At 52.6% G+C, this 22,963-nt stretch overlaps 6 protein-coding genes and 1 non-coding gene across 7 annotated transcripts; 3 read left to right on the plus strand and 4 right to left on the minus strand.

The window, feature by feature from the left end:
- Positions 1-629: 629 nt before the first annotated feature.
- Positions 630-6,133, plus strand: GUITHDRAFT_147232 (hypothetical protein; the record flags this gene model as incomplete). The annotated part of the gene is made up of 15 exons (XM_005821382.1): positions 630-1,170; positions 1,386-1,651; positions 2,043-2,280; positions 2,449-2,496; positions 2,591-2,832; positions 2,933-2,981; positions 3,026-3,172; positions 3,329-3,416; positions 3,992-4,037; positions 4,081-4,180; positions 4,830-5,079; positions 5,197-5,254; positions 5,588-5,650; positions 5,734-5,832; positions 5,996-6,133. 15 exons carry the CDS (start codon positions 630-632, stop codon positions 6,131-6,133), a joined length of 2,373 nt encoding a protein of 790 aa, XP_005821439.1.
- A 790-nt stretch (positions 6,134-6,923) lies between these two features.
- GUITHDRAFT_t104 lies at positions 6,924-7,007 on the plus strand. The gene has a single exon. It is a non-coding gene; the product is annotated as a tRNA-Leu (tRNA).
- A 568-nt stretch (positions 7,008-7,575) lies between these two features.
- Positions 7,576-12,925, plus strand: GUITHDRAFT_166216 (hypothetical protein; the record flags this gene model as incomplete). Its single annotated transcript, XM_005821383.1, has 12 exons — positions 7,576-7,641; positions 7,762-8,154; positions 8,200-8,655; positions 8,703-10,963; positions 11,012-11,372; positions 11,425-11,516; positions 11,572-11,671; positions 11,724-11,845; positions 11,894-11,986; positions 12,028-12,081; positions 12,296-12,424; positions 12,470-12,925. 7 exons carry the CDS (start codon positions 7,576-7,578, stop codon positions 11,573-11,575), a joined length of 3,633 nt encoding a protein of 1,210 aa, XP_005821440.1. The 3' UTR covers positions 11,576-11,671; positions 11,724-11,845; positions 11,894-11,986; positions 12,028-12,081; positions 12,296-12,424; positions 12,470-12,925.
- Positions 12,926-12,987: 62 nt separating this feature from the next.
- GUITHDRAFT_119384 (hypothetical protein) lies at positions 12,988-13,590 on the minus strand (the record flags this gene model as incomplete). The annotated part of the gene is made up of 3 exons (XM_005821384.1): positions 12,988-13,056; positions 13,108-13,227; positions 13,279-13,590. The coding sequence occupies 3 exons, from the start codon at positions 13,588-13,590 to the stop codon at positions 12,988-12,990; spliced, it is 501 nt and encodes a 166-aa protein (XP_005821441.1).
- Positions 13,591-14,260: 670 nt separating this feature from the next.
- Positions 14,261-14,917, minus strand: GUITHDRAFT_119385 (hypothetical protein; the record flags this gene model as incomplete). The annotated part of the gene is made up of 1 exon (XM_005821385.1): positions 14,261-14,917. The coding sequence occupies one exon, from the start codon at positions 14,915-14,917 to the stop codon at positions 14,261-14,263; it is 657 nt and encodes a 218-aa protein (XP_005821442.1).
- A 2,530-nt stretch (positions 14,918-17,447) lies between these two features.
- On the minus strand, positions 17,448-17,813 carry GUITHDRAFT_119386 (hypothetical protein; the record flags this gene model as incomplete). The annotated part of the gene is made up of 1 exon (XM_005821386.1): positions 17,448-17,813. One exon carries the CDS (start codon positions 17,811-17,813, stop codon positions 17,448-17,450), a length of 366 nt encoding a protein of 121 aa, XP_005821443.1.
- A 4,434-nt stretch (positions 17,814-22,247) lies between these two features.
- On the minus strand, positions 22,248-22,618 carry GUITHDRAFT_54539 (hypothetical protein; the record flags this gene model as incomplete). Its single annotated transcript, XM_005821387.1, has 2 exons — positions 22,248-22,332; positions 22,416-22,618. Coding segments are annotated over 2 exons (288 nt in total), but the record flags the coding sequence as incomplete, so codon positions are not given.
- Positions 22,619-22,963: the final 345 nt, after the last annotated feature.

Below are 22,963 nucleotides of genomic sequence, written 5' to 3' on the forward strand. Positions count from 1 at the left end.
GAAGGACAGAGCCCCGTAGATGCCGAACCCAGCCACCTCCGGCTGACGTGACGTGTCAAACTCACGGAGGCCTCACAGTTTTGAACCTGCAGGCCTCTGAGCAGAGCTGTCAGCCCTCCTTCCTTAGTCAAAACTTTGACTGCTGCATCCAGCAGCCCATCGTACGTGCCCTGTGGTGCTGTCTGCAAGAGGCCGTCACGCTCACGCGAGGGCCCAGCAGGTGTTCACCTGCATGCGGATCTTGACGGTGTCAAGAGGAACAAGAGCGGCGTGCGCGAAGCTGGCACAGATGGCTCCACTCGCTGCAAGGCGCCAGTAGACACTGCAAGGAGTTGAGAAGCGGAGGTGGAGGAGGAGGAGAGGAGAGGAGAGGAGAGGAGAGGAGAGGAGAGGAGAAAGACGATAAGACTAGCGGTACGTGAGAGGAAGCAAGCCATGGGGAACGATAAATACCGTGAGGGAGCGGAAACTTGAAACCAGCTCGTGCTATGAGGGAAGTTAGGAAGATGCAAGAGGTGGAGGAGGCAGATTCAGTGTAAGGGTTGGGAGAGAGAAGGAAGTGAAGTGGTAGAGGTGCAGGAAAACACGAAGCGAGCAGAGAAGGATCTGGACCGATCGAAGCTTGCTTGATGGCTATGCGCGCGCTCCTGTCGTGCTCTTTCATGTTTGTCCTCATGCTCGTGATCGACCATGGTCTCCTCTCCGCTCAATCGTCGGTCTCCGCTATGGCGCCGAGCTTCAGCAAGGGTCAGCTGTGTCGCCCCACAAACCTCATGCTGCGAGGAGGAAGGGGGACGAGGAAAGCGCGGCCGGTAGAGGAAAGCTCAGAATCTGTCCAACAACTCTTGCCTGTATCGACCGAAGAGGCGGATGTAGGAAGATGGGAGAAGGATGGAGGGATGGAGCGCGAGGACGAGGAAGAGAGGATGGCAGAAGAGGAGGAGGAGGAGGAGGAGCAGGAGGAGCAGGAAGAGGGTCGTCAACAGGATGGATCCCTTCAGAGTGCGCATCAGGCTCCCATGGTGGATCGAATTTTCCGCCAGTGTCAAGACAGCATGCGGAAGACGCAGGAGGAAGAGGAGGAGGCGGTTGTGCTCCTGCTACTCCCCTGCCCCTTGTTGACGTCCCGGCAGGTCCGGCAAGCCCGAGCAAAGTGGCTGAGAGATGGAGGTGGAGCAGTGGGAGGGATGGAGGGCGGAAGGAGAGGAGGGAGAGGACAGGAGGGAGAGGGAGAGGTGGGAGAGAGGTGGGAGAGGAAAAGGAGGGAGAGGAGGTTACTGGAGGAAGTGGGTAGAGAGGAAGAAAGGGAGGAAAGAAGGTTGGGATGGGAGGCTTCAGGGAGGAGAAGAGGAGCAGAGCGCGAAGCTTGTTTGATGTTTCTACAGGAAATCATGTGTTTGCCGTGGAGCTAGTCGATAGCCTCAGGAGGCTTGCGATCTCAGAGCAGACAAGAGCAGGAGGAGCAGGAGCAGGAGCTGGAGCTGGAAGCAAGGAGGGCAGGAAGCAAGATTCAAAACGCATCCTCATCAACAATGAGGTTGCATCAGTCCTATCACAGCAAGGGACGTTCAGAAGCTCAGAGAAACGCATGCTGGAGGCTGCGGGCGTTCATCCTGCCATCCTGCTTGCTGCTGGCCGCTACTTCATGGAGGTAAGGGAGGCTGAAGCAATGTAGAGCAGCCGAACATGGAAGGACGGGAATACAGGACTGCATGAGGAGAGGATGAGGATGAGGAAGGGAGCGAAGGGAAGCGCAGCAGAAGTATGCAGCAGCAGCAGCAGCAGCAGCAGCAGCAGCAGCAGCAGCAGCAGCAGCAGCAGCAGCAGCAGCAGCAGCAGCAGCAGCAGCAGCAGCAGCAGCAGCAGCAGCAGCAGCAGCAGCAGCAGCAGCAGCAGCAGCAGCAGCAGCAGCAGCAGCAGCAGCAGCAGCAGCAGCAGCAGCAGCAGCAGCAGCAGCAGCAGCAGCAGCAGCAGCAGCAGCAGCAGATTTTGACATGTTTTTTGGCTTCAAGGTGTGTCAAGACAACACCAGGTCACTGCAGCTCTTCCTCCGAGTGCTGAAGAGATCCGCTTCCACTCCCTGCAACGTCACAACAGCCGCCTGCACTTCCTCCTCCTCCTCCTCCGCTTCCTCCTCCTCCTCCTTCCACACGGAGCCGTCGGAGCGTCAGTTTCATGCTCTTGCTCACCTTCACTTGGGGGATCTTGAGATGAGACGAGGGCACGAAGACTCAGCATACATTCACCTGCAGGCTGCTCTCCTTGCTAACTCGTCAATCGGTGAAAGATCCTCTTCATCCTCCTCCTCTACCTCGTCCTCTACCTCCTCCTCCTGCTCCTGCTCCTCTTCCGCAACCTGCACCACAACCTCCTCCTGCTCCTTCTGCTTTTCCTTCTCCCCCTTTTGCTCCTCGTTTCCTATTATTCTACTATTGAATTCTCCCGCAGCCGAAGCCGCCTACCTCAAAGCCAAGCTCCTCTTCCAGCTCGTGCAAGGTCGATCCCTTCTCCTGCTGCTACTCCTCGTCCTCCTCCTCCTCCTCCTCCTCCTCCTCCTCCTTTCTCCTCCTCCTCTGATGCTTGCCTTCAGGTAATCATCTAGCTCTTGCGACACTAGAGGAGCAGGAAGAGGCAAAGCAGCAGCAGCAGCAGCCGGAGCAAGAGCAGGAATCAAGTGTGGTGGGGGTTTCGATAGCAGGAGACAAGCAGACTCGCCTCCTCCTGGGCTCTCACCCTGCCATCTGCTCGTCGGTCATGAAGGAGATGAGGAGGAAGAGGCTCAGCGTGCGAGCGCTGCTCTCACACGTCGTGTCGCTCCTAGAAGGGAACGCGGTGAGGGAGAGGCAGGAGGAGCAGCAGAGAAGAGACGCGGGGGGAGGGGGGGGGGAGGAGAGGGGGAGAAGGAGGTCAGGAGCTGAAGGGAACATGGCAGGAGAAGCTGGGACAGGCGGGGGAGCAGGCAGAAGCTTTCCTCCTACTGGGTGAGCTGAGCACTAGCTCTACTCCTCCCTCTGACGTGCAGCAGCGAGGACGCACATCGCGATCTCGATGCTGCAGCAGGAGAAGTCGAGGAGGAAAGAGGAGGAAGGCCTGCAGGAGGCGAGGAAAGCAGCTGAAGATGGGCTGAAGAAGCAGCTGCACCATCCGGATCTCCTCCTCCTCCTTGGAGAAGGTACCCTGACTCGTCCTCCTCCTCCCTGCTGCCTTCCTTGTGTTCATGGTCGTCTGCTGCACTACCTCCTCCTAACTCAACCTGTACAACAACAACCCCCCCCGTGCTCTTTCCTCCCCCTTTCCTTCCATCTCCTCGTCTTCTCGGTTATCTCAGCGTCTGCCATGCTCACTCTTCGCTCCTCCTTGTTTCCAGTCCTTCGAACTCTCGGAGAGTCGCTCCCGCGTGCTCGACAACTCCTCCGGTTGGACTTCTGCTCTCAATCATCATCACCAACAACAACCATTACAACAACAATTACTTCTCCTCCTCCTCCTCCTCCACCTCCACCTCCTCCTCCTCCTCCTCCTCCTCCTCCTCCTCCTCCTCCTTCCCCCCCCCCCTCTCTTCCTTACTCCTCCTCCTCATCGTCTTCTTTCCTCTCATCATCATTATTATCATCATAATCTCCTTCTTATCTTCTTCTTCATCATCGTATCGACAGGCGGCCTGGCAGCTGAAGTCAGCAGATCTTACCATCGCTTTCAAGTGCGTACGCAGGCCATTCGCTGCCCCAAACCTTAGAAACCTCCCTTTCTCTCCTCATAATCATTCATCTCTTCCTCCTCCTCCTCCTCCTCCTCCTCCTCCTCCTCCTCCTCTTCCTCCTCCTCCTCCTCTGTTGTATTCCTCGTTACGTCTCTCCTGCATGATGTTCTTTTCTGCTTTCTTTCCGCCTTTGTTTTCGTTGTCCTCATCATCATCTCCATCATTATCATCACTTCTTATCATCTCCTCTTCTGCCCATCACTTCTTCCCTTCCCTCCTCACTTCTCTCAGGTACGCAAGAGCAGAACAAGACGCGCAGCATGCGGACATCGTCGAGGTTCCACTTCTTCCTACAGCTCGAGTCTGATCGCTGCCAGCAGGAAGTCTGCCGTCCTCTCCTCCTTGCTCCTCCTCCTCCCTCCCCATCGTCCAAGAGATCCTTCGCCCAGCTAGCATGCCTCTACGCTCAGACGCTTGCAAGTGAGTGCGAGGAGGAAGAGGAGGAGCAGGAGGAGGAGTTGATATGTTGTTGCAGAGAGGAACGAGCTGAAACTTGCTGCGAGATACTTCGAACAGGCAGGAGGACTGATCCCTCCCTTCCACACGCCTCCTTTGTCAATCATCTCCTCTTCATCTTCTTTCAACTTTCGCCTCTGTCATCCCTCTTCCCCTCTCTTGGCTCTTCCTCTCCCTCCTCCCTCCTCCCTTTCCACTCTCCACTCCCCACTCCCCCTCCCTCCTCTCGCTACCTCCCCCTCCCTCCTCTCGCTATCTCACTGCTCTCTCAGGCCATAAAGTATCATCCTCTGTTTCCCCGAGCCATCTTGGGCTTCGCTTGTGCGGTTTCCGAAAGTGAGACAAGAGGGAGGAGAGAGAAGCGTAGCGAGGGGGAAGAAGAGGAGGAGGGAGAGGTAGGAGGAGGAGGAGGAGGAGGAGGAGCAGGAGGAGGAGGAGGAGCAGCAGCAGCAGCAAGCACGAAATGCAAGCGGGAGGTGGGGTGCAGGAGCAGGAGCAGGGAGGGGTGAGACAGGGGAAGGAAGAGCAGGAGCAGGAAGGAGCGAAGGAGAAGAAGGAAGACGGGAGGAAGAGAGGAGGAAGAGGATTTCGAGAGTCTCTCAAACTCTTGCAGATCCAGTCCGCGACAGCAAGGGGGCGAAGGGGAAGCAGCGAGGTGGGGAGGACAGACCGAGAGGAAGAGACGGGAAGGGGAAGGGGGAGGAGGGTGGGGGGGAAGCTCTGAGAAAGAAGCGGGAGAAAGCGCGGGAGCTGTTCGAGAGAAGTGTGAAGGAGGTGAAGTTGGAACCAGAATGTGGAGAGTCTGACGACGATCAGGCGGAGGAGAGGGGAAGCAACAAGACGAAGAGCGACATCTATACATCGTCTGTGACCTGAATCCTCCTCCTTCATCCCCTCCCCCCCTGCCATCCTTCCTGCGTCCATCCTCCCCCCCTCCTCCTTGTTTCTCCCTTCTCTCCACTCCTTACCTTGGGTTTCAGTTATGCTCACTGGAATCACTATTACCTCGACAAGCCGTCTGAAGCTGCTGAGCTTCTGGTATCTAACTGCCCTCCTGCTCCTCCTCCCCTCTGCTCTCCTCTTCTACATTCCTCCTCCCCTCTGCTCTCCTCTTCTACATTCCTCCTCCCCTCTGCTCTCCTCTTCTACATTCCTCCTCCCCTCTGCTCTCCTCTTCTACATTCCTCCTCCCCTCTGCTCTCCTCTTCTACATTCCTCCTCCCCTCTGCTCTCCTCTACTATATTCCTCCTCCCCTCTGCCCTCCTCTACATTCCTCCTCTTCTCCCTCTTCTCCCTCTTCTCCCCCCCCCCCCTCTCCTCCTCGTAGCAATTCCCTGCACTCCTCTCCTCTCCTCACGCACCTTCTCTAGGACAAGGCTATTCTCTACAACCCTTCCAACACTCCTGCTGGACTTCACCGCCGTCTCCTCCAGGTCAAGTGGCAGACCTGCTGGGGCATAGCTCACCTCTACCCCAGCTGACGGACACCTCATCTCCCAACCTCATAGCTGGGCAGGAGGAGGAGGAGGAGCTGAAGCTCGAGGAGCTGGAGAGAGAGTATCCGGGGCTACGCGACAAGAGTCTGCTACAGGATTTCATCAAGATAGTGGAGAAGGTGAACAAAGACCTCCTCCCACCCTCCCCTCCTCCCTCCCCTCCCCTCCCCTCCCCTCCCCTCCCCTCCCCTCCCCTCCCCTCCCCCTCCCCTCCCCCTCCCCTCCCCCTCCCCTCTCCCTCCCCTCTCTTCTCCCCCTCACTGCTTGACGCTCTCACATCAGTCTCGAGCATCTTCGGCCGCCAACATCGCGGCAAGTGACAATGGCGACCTGCCGCCTACGTCTGCGGGCGCAGGAGCAGAGGGAGGGACAGGGCAGAAGAGGAAGCGAATATTCGACTGGCAGGGGCCGGGCATGTAACCCTCGTAAACCGCCTGCCTGTTCCTCTCCTCCTGCACATGGCGCGATGACACTCAATACCGTCCACTGCATGGACAGAGCACGAACGTTGAGAGGCAGAGTCAGAGCAGGAGCAGGAGCAGGAGCAGGAGCAGGAGCAGGAGCAGGAGCAGGAGCAGGAGCAGAAGGGAGATTGGAAGGGAGGACGGGGGCAACAAGCTATGAAGCGAGGGATATCTTGACGGGCACATGTGCGTTGCAATCCTTGTATTGACATTGCATTCAAGTATAAAACAAGCCAGCATGGAGTTCTCACACAGTGCGTATATGACTGCAGATAGTAAGAGATTTGCCCCAACGAAAGAACAACCTTTGAAAAGTTGTTGTGGTAGCTCTACGGTGTGAAGATGAGAAAGAGAAGAAACACGAGAGAAGAAAAACGAAGAAGAGAAGATGCGGGCAGCAGGAAGCGGAAAGAAGTCAGTGGCAGGAAAAATTCAAGAGGTAAGAACCAAATGCAGAGCTGGCTGGCAACGGGAGGGTTAGAAATAAAGGGAGAGAATGGTAGGAGGGAGGGAGAGATAGGCGAGAGGAAGAGAGAGGAAGGGACGGGAAAACAAGAGAGGAAGAGGAAGGTGAAGAAGGGACGGGAAGACAATCAAGAGGAAGGGAAGGTGAAGGGAGGAGGAGGGGGAATGTACTGGGGAATGTAGAGAAAACTTGGGGAACAACCCCTACCTACCCATGCAAACTAGAACGAGGGGGTACCACAAGAATACTATATATAAAGTAGGGGTCTATGCATATACATGTCAAGGTGGCCGAGCGGTCTAAGGCGGTGGCTTCAGGTGCCATTCTGTTTCGGCAGGCGCGGGTTCGAATCCCGTCCTTGACAGTCTTTTGCTCCACCGACCTGTTCCTTCTCCTCTGACCTTCACTCAATAATGTTAAGTTAAAAATCAGTACGAGCCCCTCGCTGGACTCCAGTGACCCGGCGAACTCAGTAACACTTACTGAGACTCAGGCCTTCCGAACGGTAAGGTCGGGCCCGATAACCGGCCCGGCCCGTGACCGGGCTGATAACGACAATCGTACGTCGGAGACTGGCCGCACACTGCGGCAGTGTTTTTTTAATTTAGCTTTAATAAGACTAGTCCTCAGTACTATGATCATGTAGTATGGCCGGTGACCCGGCGGGCCGCCACCGACCGAGACCAGACCGTCGGACTCCCCAGGGGACCCGGTGACCGGCCCGGCCCGGCGGCGTCAGGCACTGCAACTTTGTGATCTGAATGCCATTGCATTCAAGTTCAAGTTACAGTCACGTTCTGCCTTGAGACTCAGTCGACAAGTTAGCCGCCTGTATTAGGAGAACGAGCCTGCCTCGGCATGATTTACTGTCTCAGGTTCAAAAGCCTCGAGTTCCCCTAGTCTTAATCTGCTGCCCTCTGTCGGGCCGCCCGATGGCCTCAGAGAGTGAGGAGGCGCCATGCGGGAAGGGAAGGGAGGGGAAGAAGGATGAGGAGGAGGTAAGCTGGTGAGAAGGAGAAGCAAGCTTGAGACGAGAGCATGCAAGGTCACGGTCTCTCCTCATCTTCTTCGCCTCGTGCGACGCTCTCCCCGTCCCTTGCATGCTGTTGACCAAGTAGGAGCAAAACCGTGCGGCTGCCATGACGTCGGTAGGCGACGACGGAGAGAGCCAAGTGAAGGCAGACTTCGTTGCTGTCAGCACAGCAGACGATGAGACCAGAGCGTCTAGCGATGTTCACCTGTCGTTTCATAGAGAAAGGATCCAGTGGCATCGGGAGCTGATAGAGAAGTTGAAGTTGGATGAAGCTGCTGACGCTCTCAACTCCAATATCAGCCGCACCTTCAACCAGACCAAGGATGACATCGTCGGCATCCTCCGCCGCTTTGACCTCTCCTCCCGCGACAAGTCAGGGGGCGAGGAGAACGGCTTGATGGACGGCAAGAACCAGCGAGTACTGAAAGAAGCGCAGGATCTGGTGGAGAAGACATACGGGCTTGAGAAGGGTCCCACGGTAAGAAGCTGCTAGGAGAGAGAGGATGCTGACTGTGAGCTGCAGCTGCTGCTCAAGTGCATCGATGGGATGGACGGGAAGTTGAAGTCGAAAGACATCGTCGTGCAGTGGGATGACTCCTGGGAGATGATCCTTCAGAAGCTGAAGCGAGCGTTCAAGCGCGACGTGATCTTCGAGTACGAGGTGGACGGCAGGATAGTGCGAGTGCAGGACGACGAAGCGTTCGATCGAGCCATGGAGCTGGCGGAGAGCAGCGGGGGGAAGCTCTACGGGGTGATCCAGCAGGCCATGTGGAAGAATCCGATCATCGAAGACCCGGAGCCTGACGAGCCGGAGCCCGAGGAAGAGCCTCTTCTCATCACCTGCTCCGACAGGATGGCGTACAACCCTGCTCCTTACAAGTTCCTGCTCGGCCTCGGCGGCTTCGGACTCGCTGCCTGCGTCGTCGCGTGCCTGGTCGGCTACCTTGTGCTGGGAGGTCCAGGGCCATACCTGGGGGCGGTAAGCTGAGGGAGTTTGACCGAGCATGTCTGAGATTGAGCCCGCAGATCTCGGGGACGATCCCGCTGCAGTTCTTCGTGCAGTCGTTCATCATCTCCAACTCCGACAGCCTCCCGTTCGTTGCCGCCAAGTCCGTGGTCGCCATCGCAGGGGCCGTCATGGGATGCCTGAGCCTCAAGGCCTTCATAGAGGCCTCCATCATGGAGGGCGCTATCGCCGCCGCTCTGTGCGTGTGCTCGACTCTGTTTCTCCTCTACGTGCTGTCGCCTCTGGTGTTCAAGTTTGTTCAGAACTCTCAGACGCACAACAAGCGCAAGGCAAGGGGGCGGAGAAGGAAGCAGCAGCGCAGGCTGCGAGATATCCCCCTCATGGTCGCAGGGCTGCTGAGAAAGTTCTCGTCGCTCCTGCTGTACGTGGCGATCCTCGGCCTCCTGCAGTATCTCCCCATGTACCACATCTCCAACGTGGTTGCCGCCAACAAGCAGTACTCCGCCATGGGCGCCATGTACGCGAGGGGCGACGGGAAGGACAACCATGTCTACTGCTCGGGCTATACCGACCCGGCTGTCGTCATCGACGACAAGCCCGCGGTCATCTTCGAGTCCATGGAGGGCTTCGGGCAGGCGCTTGCGGTCTCGGAGATCATGTCCAAGATCGCGCGCATCGGCATCGCCTGCGCGTATGACCGGGCCGGGTTCGGTTGGAGCCCCCCCACCAACATGTCCAGGACTCCCTCGCAGATCGCGTCGGAGCTGGCCTACATGCTCACAAAGAACAACATCTACGTCACCGTCCCTCCGCGCACCGGGCAGTCCAGCAGCCTGATCCTTAAGGTGAACGTGCCTGTGGTGCTGGTTGGTCACTCGGTCGGAGCCTTCTACGTTCGAGCCTTCGCTCAGCTGTACCCCCAGTACACGGCAGCCATGGTGATCTGGGATGGTCTTCCCTCAGAGGACGAGACGCTGACGACAAAGTTCGTCTCGTCAGCCATGAAGGTTCTCTCCCCCACCAAGCTTCAGCTCTGCTACTACTACCTTGAGCCCATGGGCCTCGCCGACCTCTTCCTCAAGAGCGTCATCTACACCCCCCTCCTCAACGGAACTTACCTGGACCAGCCCCAGCCCGCGGGGATCGGCGAGAACTACCAGCGCATGTTGGCGAGGATGATCAGCTGGCCCTGGTGCGACGCGGTCTACAAGGAGTACATCGACTTGTACTTCGGCCCCAGCCCGGGCATCGCGTTCGTGTACGCGGGAGATGCTGCCAAGTACGACATACCGATGGTCGTGTGGTCGCGATACAACTCGGTCTACCAGAACATGCTCAACGTGGTGGATGACGTCAAGTACACCATCGGCGGTCAAGACGCTTGTCTGCAGGAGAACACCAACATCCAGAACCCTGCCGTCAACCATCCGGAGGGGACGAAGGGATGGCAGTGCGTTCAGTTCCACATCCTCTCCTACTCCAAGAAGCCCTTCCTCAACCCCAACAAGAGGACGTGCTTCGTCAAGGGAAAGCCGGAGCTCGGCAACAACAACCCGTGCCCGGACATCTACAGGTCCATGTACAACGGCACCGAGCTCGCTCCCATGCAGGGGACCATGGTGCAGGCAGAGCTTGTCGACACCATCCTCAACGCCTGGCAGATGCTCAACTACACCGCCAACTTTCCCTCCACCCCGTTCGCTCTCGTCTTCCAAGGCTTCTCCCCGCAGCAGCTCTCGCCTCCGGGCTGCGTCATCTCCATCGACAACTTCAGGTCGGTGATCAAGCAGAAGCTCATCGCCGTGCTGGGCCTCAGGTTCGAGGGCCTCGCTCAGATCGAGCTCATCGAGGGTCCGACTGCTTGCCCGCGCTACATCTCCCGACCCGGCTCAGGCCTCGTGCTCGGCCAGATCATCCCCGGCGAATGCCCCGCGACAATCTGCTACGACCTGAGCGTGTGCTCGACGCCATGGACGAGCGCGAGGAACATCGCGAGGAGGAAGACTGGGAACGTCAGCATGACTCCCTCCTCGAGCGAGGAGATCGAGTTGCAGAACATCTACGCTGAGCACTACATGGGCGCGGAGGGAGGAGACGGGGTAGTGCATCTGGACGCGTTTGCTGAGATGGCGTTCTTCGTTCTCTTTAGGATCGTCGGGTTCAAGAACATCGTCGTGCAAAATGCCGCCAACGTTCTCTTGTGCCCCAGCACTGAATGTGACCAGCTGCCCCTCGACCCGCGAGAGGCCACGGGAGTCTCTCCCAACACAACCCAAGTGAGGGCTGAGGAGCTCAACCGCCGGAACGCCTTCTACACACAGTGATGAGCTAGCAGCCTGCCTGTTGCCCAGCTGACGAGCCTGTGCAGGTACAATGTGACCACGATCCTGTCGAGCGAGAGGACACTCTCGAGCAACACCTGGAAGGTGATCTCCAACGCGCTGCTGCCCTCCTGCCCGGAGAATACCTACGTGTATGGCGGGGGATGTCGCCAGTGCCCTGCCAACTCCACATCGCCGGCAGGGTCGGTGAGTGAGACTGCGTGTGTGTGCGACCGCAACTACTACATGAACCTCGTCGACTCCGAGTACGTCTGCATCCACTGCCCCGACAACATGCAGAGCGTCCAAGCCAGCACCGCCATCACCGACTGCAAGTGCAACCCGGGATACACGGGCCCGGATGGCGTCGCCTGCACTCCCTGCCCAGTCAACACGTACAAGGCAGTGGTGAGGACGAGAGGCGATGTCGTCGTGCTCTTCACCTCTGACCTCTTCCCAGCTCGGAGACTTTCCTTGCACCTACTGCAATGCCTCCAACGTCGGCTGCCCCACCCGGCGTTCAAAGCCACTGCAGCAGAGAAGGAGGCGCTGGTGTGCTGAGGAGCTGCTGAGGGTCTCGAGGAGCTGACGTGTCGCTCTCCTGCAGGTGAACTGCCATGCTGCCGCCGTCTCAGCTCCCGGATCGACGCCGGGGATGCCGGGGAAGGTGATACATCCCATCTTCGGGGAGATCCAGATGAACAACAGTGAGCCCTCGCCCTCCAGCTGATTCCCAGCTCCCTCCTCACCTTCTCGCAGCCTTCGGCACCAACTGCTCCTACGCCGCCCCGTCCCTGGAGGTCTGCACAAACTTCTCAGGTCTGAGCCGGCACCCGGAGTCGACCTTCTCCCAGTTCAACTGCACCTACGGCCCCGTGAACGTGAGCACCTGCTGCCTGCACGCTTGCTGGTCAGTGACCCTCGTGCAGAGCGAAATGGTCACGATCGGGTCCTTCAACAACCGCAAGGTCAACATGCAGTATTGTATCTTCCTGGGTCAGCCGCCTGATCAGTCCTGCAAGGTGAGGCAAACAACCCCATCCCTCTGCTCACTCCCCAGCAGGCCTTTGGAAACGTCTCCCTTCAGCGATGGCCTGTGACGACCAGCTGCGTTCCGGTGATTGATGCGAGCTTGTCTGCCCTCCCTCTCTCCAGCCCCTCCCATTACTCCCTTCCTCCCTCCCTCCCTCCCTCCCCTCCCTCCCCTCCCTCCCTCCCTCCCTCCCTCCCTCCCTCCCGCATGCTGCGTTTGCTTTGTTTAATGCAGATGATATTCTTCCCCTCCCTCCCCTTCCCTCCTTCCCTTCACTCTCTTCCTTACCTTCTTCTAGTGCTTCGCGCTGTCGGGGAGCCCCCAGTGCTGCTTCCTGGAGCACCTGGTCAGGCCCTGCTCGCCGGCATACCCGGGCGGGTCTCCCGGACACTGTGTGGAGGTAGGAGCAGAGATTCCCAAGGACCCGGTAGGTCTCGAAAGACGGGGAGAGCGAGGGTGACATGGCCGGCAGGCTCTTGTACAACTTTGTTCAACGACATGACGACGGTAAAGCAAGCAAGTGAGGAAACATCTGAGAGTGAGAGGAGAAGAGGAGAACAGCAGGATGTCAAACGGCTATGATGTCAAGAGCAAACCAACGTTGAGCAACAGTCGCTCCCAAGTTCTTCCGCCGCCATGACCTCATCGCGCCGCTCTGAAGCCATGAGCCAGGGCGTGAGAGGCCTCGCCCGTCATGATTGATCACCTGAAACAAGTGAGAGTAGGACACTGACAAGCTGATCAAAGCAGAAGCGCTTCTCTGCTAGGTTTGACTCACATCTTGAAAATTCAGTTTGAGGTCAAACCCAAGACCAGATTAGGAAAGAAAGATTCAAGGATTGACTTGATTTTATTGAGGTGACAAGCTAGAATACATTCCATCAGCATCGACAAGCTTTCTTTATCAGTACAAACCCTTGTCATCTTGATCTCACCAACTTTGCGCGTGCTCGGCTGTCAAGAAGCCCTCGATGGAGTCCTACTGGAGACTCATGTTTCACGATGTGTCAGCTTATATGCAACTTGTTCAAAGGCCTGCACAAGCTCGACCCCGTCCACCTGCTGTCACCCCTCACTTCAGTCGTGTCTTACCACAGACGTCAAACTCACTGCTTTCAGAAAGCTGCCGCCTCCAAGTTGAGCCAAGGCCTTCAGTTTATCGACCTGCGCCCTTGTGCCGAAAGCAAGAGTATGAACTTTCATCTTCTCGCCGAATTCATCGTAGATCTCCTGAACAATGAAGAAGATGAGATGTCAACACCAAAGTTGTTGAGGTCTTACCTTCATTTCCACCTCTCCATCATGTGATTGTCCGTCAGACATCAAGAGCAGGAATTGGTGATGCTTTTTGAGATTCTTTGCCTTCCGCAACACAGTTTGAGCACCTTGCAGTGCTTGAGCAAACGAGGTTCCTCCATCTGGCGTGACTGATTCCAGCAGCGACTGAGGCGTCCTGAGGACCCGCTGAACTTGTCTGAGAGAGGTGAGGACGAGGCTCAGGCAGTAGAGAATCATCGAGATGAGAACGATAGACAAGGAAATCACGTGCTCTAACTTGAGGTCTGAGCTCTCAAAGCTGAACTCCAACCCCATCTATGACTTGATCGTTTCCACGATCAGGTCCTCGTATTTTCCTATTGCAGCCACTTTTTCGCAACTGATTGTCACAGAAACGACAACAGAAATAAGATTTCTTGAATTGCTCTTCGCCATGATCTCGACGAAACCGTTAACAGCTTGTTTCAGATCTTTCCATGGCTCCCCTTGCATTGATCCGGATCTATCAAGTACGAGGATGCAGTGATGGAGACAATCCTGGCTTTCTTCTCCTTGCATTGATCCTTGCGAAATCTCAAGAACAATTGTTTAGCGATGTCATTCATATTGCTTTGAACATGTTTCAAAACCTCCATTGTGCGTTGAAGTTTTGTGATTCCGTCATCATGCCTGCTCGACAATCTCTCGTACTTTCTTTTCAAAACTTCATTTCTCTTGCGAGTGAGATAAGCATCCCAATCCAAGCCAGAAGCACTTTGATCAACTTGACTAGCTTTCATACTCGACTTGAGATTGTTCTCAAAAAGAATCATCTGACAAGATCCTGGATCATCCTGCCGACATGTACGACCATAGATTTGCTTCTTCTCTGAATCATCTTCTGGCAAGAAGGTAACAACAACATGTACGCCCCCATTCTTTACAAGGCCCTGATTTGCACACATAAAATCTGTGCCCCTACAGTGAGATCTAGTCATCAAAGCCTTCAAGATGTTCGCCTGCCTCTCTTCATCTCGTCTGAGAGGATGTAGTATCCCTTGTGCTGCGGCAGATTTGGCTTCTGGATGTTCAGCTCTGTGGCGAATTGTTTCAGCAAATCACTGTCGTGGAAGATGATAAGCATTGCTCTCTGAAGCTTGAGCATGTCTACGATTTCACTCCGAACTCGCAAGAAAAACTCGTCCCAGCTCCCGTGAACGACTTCCAAGCTTCCACGTTGAATTTGCTTCTTGTTCAAAGTGGACGGCAAGAATGTTCGATGCTCGAAGGCATACTCCTGTAGCAACTGGAATTGAGCGTGGGAAAGACAATCCAACGTTCCCGTCATTCCGAGACAGAAGGCGTAACCATTGGGAATTTGAGAATAGAGCAACTCTCCGCACACCGGCGAGATGTGAAGCTTGTCCTTGATCTGCTCAAGGCGAAACTGAAGGCTGACATCGCAACAGTACAAGTACGTCAAGGTAGTAACGTATCCTAGCGATACCAACAAGTTGGGAACCCCACTGACGGGGTCGATGTAGCCCAACTTGTTACAAGTCTTGTCCACCACATAGTCAGGGTAGCCAGCAAGCCGAAGCTCATGTCCCATCGGAAACAGCAGGACCGCCTGGAGCAACTTCTTGAAAACCACCTCCAACATGTGTCTAGTTAGATTTGGGAATACCGACAAGAGCAGCTCAGATGCCTGGAGAGAAGAGAGTTTCTTGAGTGCTGCTGCAGCATCATGCAAACGACTTCAATTTCTCCAGACATGCTCAATGATTAAGTAGCCATGTTCCAGGGGGTGAGAACAAAGCTTAAGATCTTGTTGTGGCCGTAATAAAAGTTTGTCTTCTCAAGTTTCATTACAATTAAATGTATCGTATGTATCAATCTCCCGAAGAAAACTTCGCTGAAAAAGATGTCCACTTGGTCCATAAGCAAGATGCAGGGCTTATGGCCATATTTGGTTGCTGGTGAGGTTGTTTTTCTTGCAGAGGAAGCCTAGAAAGTATTTCCTGACATCTGGAATTTCATTTGGAAGACTGCAAATGGTCAAACTCAGAGTATGAGATGTTCTCTTGAACCTCCAACTCGAGAAATGTTTCCCGGATTGCGACTTCGTCCCTTTCTGAGAGATATCTGCTGTAGCATACCACATCAACACAGAAGCCCCGCTTAGCTAGAATGATAGCTGTAAACCCGAGAGCAATGGACTTTCCCTCCCCTGTGTTGATTTGGATCAAACGGTTCTTCATCTTGTCTTGGTCAGAGAAGCCTCAAGATGCCGGGCTGACGGAGCCTTCTCTTCTCCACTCCTTCACTTCCACTCGGGACAGACAGGAACGTCCAGTGGGCGCAGACAAGACCCAGCAATATGCCCAACTCCTCTTCTTGTTGGGCGAGGCTTGAAGCTGATCTTCTTTTTCAGTCAATAAAGTTTGATCTCTTCAGCGACTTGGCAACATCGTCGATCTCCTTGAGAATGAGATATTTGTTCTTGGTGTATTCCTCCTTATCTCGGATGACATCCCTGATCTTATTATCATAGGTCTCTTTGTATGCTTTGTAGCATGTTTGTAACTTGTTTTGATGAGCCAGCTTTGGTTTACAAACCAGTTCTTTCAGAGCATGCTGAAAATCTATTACGCCCGCGTTTTCGTTGAACATCTCGATACTAAACATCTCAAATTGATTGAAGTTGGACAGAATTATTCGAGCATACTCAGTAATTGCTGCTGAGGAACTAGAATCGGATTTTGCAATTCTTTCAGAGCAATTCCAACTCGAAAATTGTTTATGCTAGAAAACTTGCCAAGAATTTCTCCAACGCTCTTGTTGTAGTCTTGAATCATCTCTAGTTCCACACTGATAGCATAACTCTTGATGAGAAGTTTTGCAATTTGCTCTTTCAGTTTCAAAGGTGATTTGATTGTCCTGCAATTGGTCTATCATGCTTCTCATTCTGTCAATGTTCTTCTGGATCTCCTGTATGGCTACAATGGCTACAAAATTGAACAGTTGTTCTCTTGAGTTGTTCGTTGGTTTCCGTCAAATTTGGGAAGGTTGATGCCAGTGAATTGAATGCAAGGCAGAAGAAGGCAAGCTCGTCGGATTGTAAGTACTTTGAGTCATCGATTGCCAGGCTGATTTCATTTATCACCCTCTTTTCTATCTCTTTCATCTCCTGTAGTACGTCGGTCTCCATTTCATGGAGTTCCAGAAAAATGTGCTCCGCAGTTGTTCTTTCAAGAATTTGAACATGCTCAACCTGTCGACCAGTGCAATAAACTGCTTAGCTTGAAGAAATGTATTGATTTCAGCAGAAGTTGCGTTGGCCATTCTTGTTGTGCTCGCCTAGTTTCATGACAATGTCAAGAATAAGTCGTTCAATCTTTTTGCAATTTCTCTGCCTGAGCTTCACCATGGCTCTCTCTCGCATCTGAGAGATCGTGTCTAACAATTCCTCTCTCCTTGTCTGCTCTCCATCGCGATTGTCAAGATGATTGCATCTCTGCATGCTTGTTTTGATGAGCAAATTCTTTTATTTTTGAAAACAGTATTTTTGAAAACAAAACAGTTTGAATGGGCAAACTTGCAACCTGTGGTCATAAACAAACTGTGAGACATTTCTTGTACTGCCAAACAAAAGATCAATTACCTTGGGAGCATCATCCATTTGGATTTCTCTTGTACAAAAAGGAAGGTAGTCACGATCGATGAGTTTTTTAGGTTCACTCTTAAAGTTTTCAAACTTTTTGTCGAAATCGTTTTCAAGATGCTTTCGTATGGAAAGGGGGATAGTTTTACTGACAAGATCAGCAACCTGTCTCTTGTAGTCTATCACATCTCATTGGAGCATTGTAGAATTGAAGTCCATTTTCTGCAAGATGGTTCTCACCTGAGATGTGCGAGCCTGTGAAAACACATCACGTTCAAACAAATCAAGTTTGACAATTCTCAAGGTTTCAAAAGTGTGGACGTCTTGTGACACTTTCTCACAATTGCCTTCCAGCATAGCTGCCTCAACTTGCTGTGAAATGTGGGCTGCTCTCGCTGCTAAATGTGACAAATCATTGTCAGAGAGTGGCGTCTGAAATGTGTCTGGATTGACATCTACAAACTTGAGTTGAGTCAATTTGAATATCAACTCTTCCCGATATATTCCTTCTGGATGCCGATTGAGAGGATCAAAGATCTGAATTAAGTTCAGCCAATCTAGATTTTCTCTCCTGGCTCCTTCCACTATCATGGTTCTGGAGAACATGAGTTCGCCACTTGGCATAGCACTGAACAACTTGATCAGAATCCTGATGGTCTCTTGCAAGAAAGCTCCCCTCCCGGGATTCAAGGGCGAGGATCGAGAGACCGCCATATTTGGACATTCGCATCAGCTCGAACATGTTAACGGCATTCACAATCTTCACTTCTGGGCCATTCGTGTCTGCAAAACCAGGCGCGTCGATGCAGCGTAGAAGTCTCGGAGGTTCCGTAGTGATGCTAAACAGTTGGTGAGAGTGCTCTTTCCACTTCCCAACATTGCGTTTCTCCTTCATGCGACCTGGAATACCTGATCTTCTATTTGAAAGAAGACTTTGTATTCGTTTGATGCTGTGTTCAATGCAGTCTTGATTGCTGATCGTTGTTGAGCCATTCGTTTCACAATTCTTTGACGTTTCGACCGGTACCTGCTCTTCATCTACATCCTGACGCATACAAGTCACAGCCTTTCGTTCACTTAATGTTTAGCTTACCATTTTCATGAATTCCAAACTGCCAGCTACCGAGCTACATTCATCGTCGGCCGCAGTGTGGTGATCGGAGAAACTACTTGATCTTATATCTGCATAAAACAACATGTCAAAACACAAACAAAGCGAGCAAACAAAGCAAGAAGTCCAGGACAACACACACAGCGATCATAGAATGCGAGCGTTCAAGGCTATCGCCATATGCATTTCAGTGCGGTCGCTCGAGCGGCATCGCAAGACTTATCCAATCACTGTCAACCGCGATCATCCACCCCCCCCTCATTGCTGCAGCACTGGGGGGACAGAGGGGGTGGTTTGAATGCCTCTGAGCTGGGCAATCGCTAACACCACCCATGAATACCACCCCCCCCCCATCCTGCTTTTTGTACAGCTCTCCTTTCCCTGCGCTGGCAGATAGGCTCTACAAGCCCACCTCAGAGTAATATTTTAGATAAGAGAAAAGGCAGCAGGGCCGGCAAACTCAGGGTTATGCCCTACAGTAGTAGTAGAGTTATTACTGAGGGCAATGCCCGATCTGACCCTCGTCCCCACTCTGCCCCTGAGTCGTTTTGGCGCCCAGTTTGCAGTTTGGCGCCAAAAGACTCCCACAAACTCTGCGAGCGAACATGGTTCCTGCGATGATGGAGAGAATGGGTGGGAGGGAGGGAAAAGAGAAGAGGACATGGAGGAGGGATGATAGAAGGAGAGATTTAAAGAAAGGAGGATGGAGAAGGGAAGGCGACGTAAGATTGAGTATGTCGTAAAAGTTATTCCTTGGATCCATGCCAAGTTCATAACTGCATTTTTCGCAGATGAAAGAAGAATTGACCGAATTTCTGGTTTTGCCAAGTAAATCGAACAGGAAATTGTTCCTCCAAAAAATTTCCGAAACCGTTCAGCTGGAAGAAAGCAGAAGACCTGCATTGAACTTAGCATCTGCCAAGGCTTTGCTGCAGTTTTTCGAAGATGTGTGTTAACAAACAAGATTGCATTCTTCACTGTTTTTGAATTGATTGCAGGAGTCAAAAAAAGCAAATTTTGACAGTTTTCGTTCAGTTATGACCCTAATTTACGAGTATGCAATTCCTGAGGTAACTGTATTCACGCAAATCGATTGCTGCTAACACCATTTCCTACATAGGAGGACTCGAACTCAGCAATGTTGTCCGTATCGACATTGAACTCAGCGCAACTCAACAAGACTGTTGGAGTTGCATACAAAAACTTGATGAAGAATAATTTGAGCAAGCCGGAACCTGAAGAGGCAGCACTGCAAGCAATACTATCTTTGTTAAAAATGATTGCTTCGTTGACTGAGAATGACATTTGCTGTGCGTTGCTTCTGAATTCTTGGCGACTTGGCAGTGACTTGTTTTTCTGACAGCTAGCTCATCTACCGCCATGGAGTGTATGACAATGATCCATAACGATTGGATAAAGCGAGATTGTTCGTTCGACGTGCGATATACCGCTTTCGATGTCTTAGGAGCATTTGCCAAAAACGTAAGTGGTTATCTCATCTGGAATTGATGACACCTCCCTTCACAGCCTGAAAATGTCAAGCTTTATTGCTCTCCACCTCGTGAAGCTGAAACGAAAATCTTCGAAATTCTTAATGGTGCAATCGACAGGTTGAATGAATTGCGCAAAGTGGATTTTGTCTCATGATCTTTCCCATTTACAGCTCTTTGCCAGTATGCGAAGCAGCCCTCAGTTGCTTGTATTCCATTTTTGAGATATTGGACAAAGATACGCTGTCAAAGGTGAATCCGGTTTTGGAATCGTTCACCAAGTGGGTAGCGGGGCGGGAGAAAAACTCTGTTTCGTGTTTTTCTGTGGACAATATTCGAAATACTTTCATGGGATGGGAAGATAAACAAAATGTCAAGGCAGCTGCAAAACTTTTATTTAAGGCAATGAACAAAACATATGAGGAAATACAAGCAAAGAGCATAGGTACTTTCAGTTGGATTTGATATCGAGTTTGTGATGTAGCTTTTGCGTGCAGTTGTCGGCGACATAGAGTATTTTGCTTCCGAGGTCTCAATCAAGCGATTACGAATGATCAGAATCTGATTCTGTTGACAGGAAAAATTGTATATCACGTCCGAAAACCTCTCAGTCTGGCTGAGTCCTGACAGAGATGATGATGGAGTAAGATTGCCTGATTTGTGTGATATAGGCTGAATAAGCTCCAGACAAATTCATCAATAATGCATGTATCCCTTGATCAAATTTCTGCCGCAAACAGAATGGGAAACAAGAATTCTTTCTCTATCAAATTGCATTTGTTGAAAGACCTCCAAAACTGCTTTGGGCAGAATAAAGTGAAGAAGAATGAGGTGAATTTTGAAGATACATGCTTTGCACTGACGTGCTATTCAGATAATCATTCATATGCGAGATGATGATAGTATCGAATCCTTTTTATGCCTCATGCCATTTGCAGAAGCTTGTAACATAACACGCTCCCAAGAATCAAAATCGACGCGTTGTGGCATACGCTAAATATTTGCAAAGTGCACATTTGATTCCATCCTTGCAGACATTGCTATCATGGACAATCATGGCAATATCGTTCTTCCACCTCCATCAGCTCTGAGTGAGAACATCAAAACATCTGAGGCCCATACTGGGCCAACAGGTTTGCAGAGATGCTTGAGCAACAGAAATAGAACTTACCTATGGTTTGAAACGTACAGATTCATCGGCCCTGCAGCATGAACTCGATCACAACTATGAACATGGTATGACGGTAATCTTTTTGTCTATCATCAAGTGAGAGAGCATGTCAGGGGGAGAAGCTCTCTGCACACCCACAGAATTGATCGAGCAGCATAACTCTTCTCGAAATGTAATTTCCTCTGAGAGAAGCCAATCCAGCCAAAGCCATGCCAAATCGTCTCAGTCCACTTCATCTGAAGAGAAGGAATGTCATATCAGATCAAAAACTCCAAAGAGGTCCAATGAACAAGGTGAGTTCTTTGCTTTGCCACATTGCAAAATTGATGTTGTTGTGCCAAGATCGGAAGGTGTCCAAAGGTATTTGAAGTACCTCAGGATGACAGCTAATGAAGAAACCAGGTGGAAAGCGAACAGGAAACAAATCTGTAGGGAAAAAGACATCCTCAGATATGAAAGGTAAAGTTTAAGCATAATTTCAGGTGTTGCAAGGCTTTTAATCTTCAGACACAGCTGCAATAATTCAAACGTTTCCACGTCTTCCTCCCGTTGCAAATGATTCTTCAAACAAACAAATGCAAAAAGATCGATATAATTGCACAGGCTCTTCAACAACAAACCCTGTGGAGGACTCTCCTTTTGACAACAGTGACGGTCACAATCAAACGACCCAACTGAGCCCAAGATCATATTCTAGGCCGGTGAAAAGCACCAAAGGAGCTTCGACCAAAGGTTTGCCCTCTGTCGATGCTGGCTGCCCAAGCATAGGCCTGGGTTGACGCCCTGAATAGATAAGGTCTCCAAGAAAGATAACGAGAAGGCTCCGCAAGCAGACAAGCCGCTCGCAAGAGACGAGGAGACATCGAAGGCAGATCCTGCCCCCAGGACCAGCGCCAAAGGAGCTTCGACCAAAGGTTTGCCCTCTGTCGATGCTGGCTGCGACAAGCCGCTCGCAAGAGACGAGGAGACATCGAAGGCAGATCCTGCCCCCAGGACCAGCACCAAAGGAGCTTCGACCAAAGGTTTGCCCTCTGTCGATGCTGGCTGCCCAAGCATAGGCCTGGGTTGACGCCCTGAATAGATAAGGTCTCCAAGAAAGATAACGAGAAGGCTCCGCGAGCTTCGACCAAAGGTTTGCCCTCTGTCGATGCTGGCTGCCCAAGCATAGGCCTGGGTTGACGCCCTGAATAGATAAGGTCTCCAAGAAAGATAACGAGAAGGCTCCGCAAGCAGACAAGCCGCTCGCAAGAGACGAGGAGACATCGAAGGCAGATCCTGCCCCCAGGACCAGCGCCAAAGGAGCTTCGACCAAAGGTTTGCCCTCTGTCGATGCTGGCTGCGACAAGCCGCTCGCAAGAGACGAGGAGACATCGAAGGCAGATCCTGCCCCCAGGACCAGCACCAAAGGAGCTTCGACCAAAGGTTTGCCCTCTGTCGATGCTGGCTGCCCAAGCATAGGCCTGGGTTGACGCCCTGAATAGATAAGGTCTCCAAGAAAGATAACGAGAAGGCTCCGCAAGCAGACAAGCCGCTCGCAAGAGACGAGGAGACATCGAAGGCAGATCCTGCCCCCAGGACCAGCGCCAAAGGAGCTTCGACCAAAGGTTTGCCCTCTGTCGATGCTGGCTGCCCAAGCATAGGCCTGGGTTGACGCCCTGAATAGATAAGGTCCCCAAGAAAGATAACGAGAAGGCTCCGCAAGCAGACAAGCCGCTCGCAAGAGACGAGGAGACATCGAAGGCAGATCCTGCCCCCAGGACCAGCGCCAAAGGAGCTTCGACCAAAGGTTTGCCCTCTGTCGATGCTGGCTGCGACAAGCCGCTCGCAAGAGACGAGGAGACATCGAAGGCAGATCCTGCCCCCAGGACCAGCACCAAAGGAGCTTCGACCAAAGGTTTGCCCTCTGTCGATGCTGGCTGCCCAAGCATAGGCCTGGGTTGACGCCCTGAATAGATAAGGTCCCCAAGAAAGATAACGAGAAGGCTCCGCAAGCAGACAAGCCGCTCGCAAGAGACGAGGAGACATCGAAGGCAGATCCTGCCCCCAGGACCAGCGCCAAAGGAGCTTCGACCAAAGGTTTGCCCTCTGTCGATGCTGGCTGCGACAAGCCGCTCGCAAGAGACGAGGAGACATCGAAGGCAGATCCTGCCCCCAGGACCAGCGCCAAAGGAGCTTCGACCAAAGGTTTGCCCTCTGTCGACACTGGCGAGTCACTCATTGTTGTTGCTCGATTGGTGGTACAGATTGCTTAGAGAAGGGTTCGAATGGAAGAT

Source organism: Guillardia theta, assembly GCF_000315625.1.
Source record: "Guillardia theta CCMP2712 unplaced genomic scaffold GUITHscaffold_145, whole genome shotgun sequence".
Taxonomy (NCBI): Eukaryota; class Cryptophyceae; order Pyrenomonadales; family Geminigeraceae; genus Guillardia; species Guillardia theta.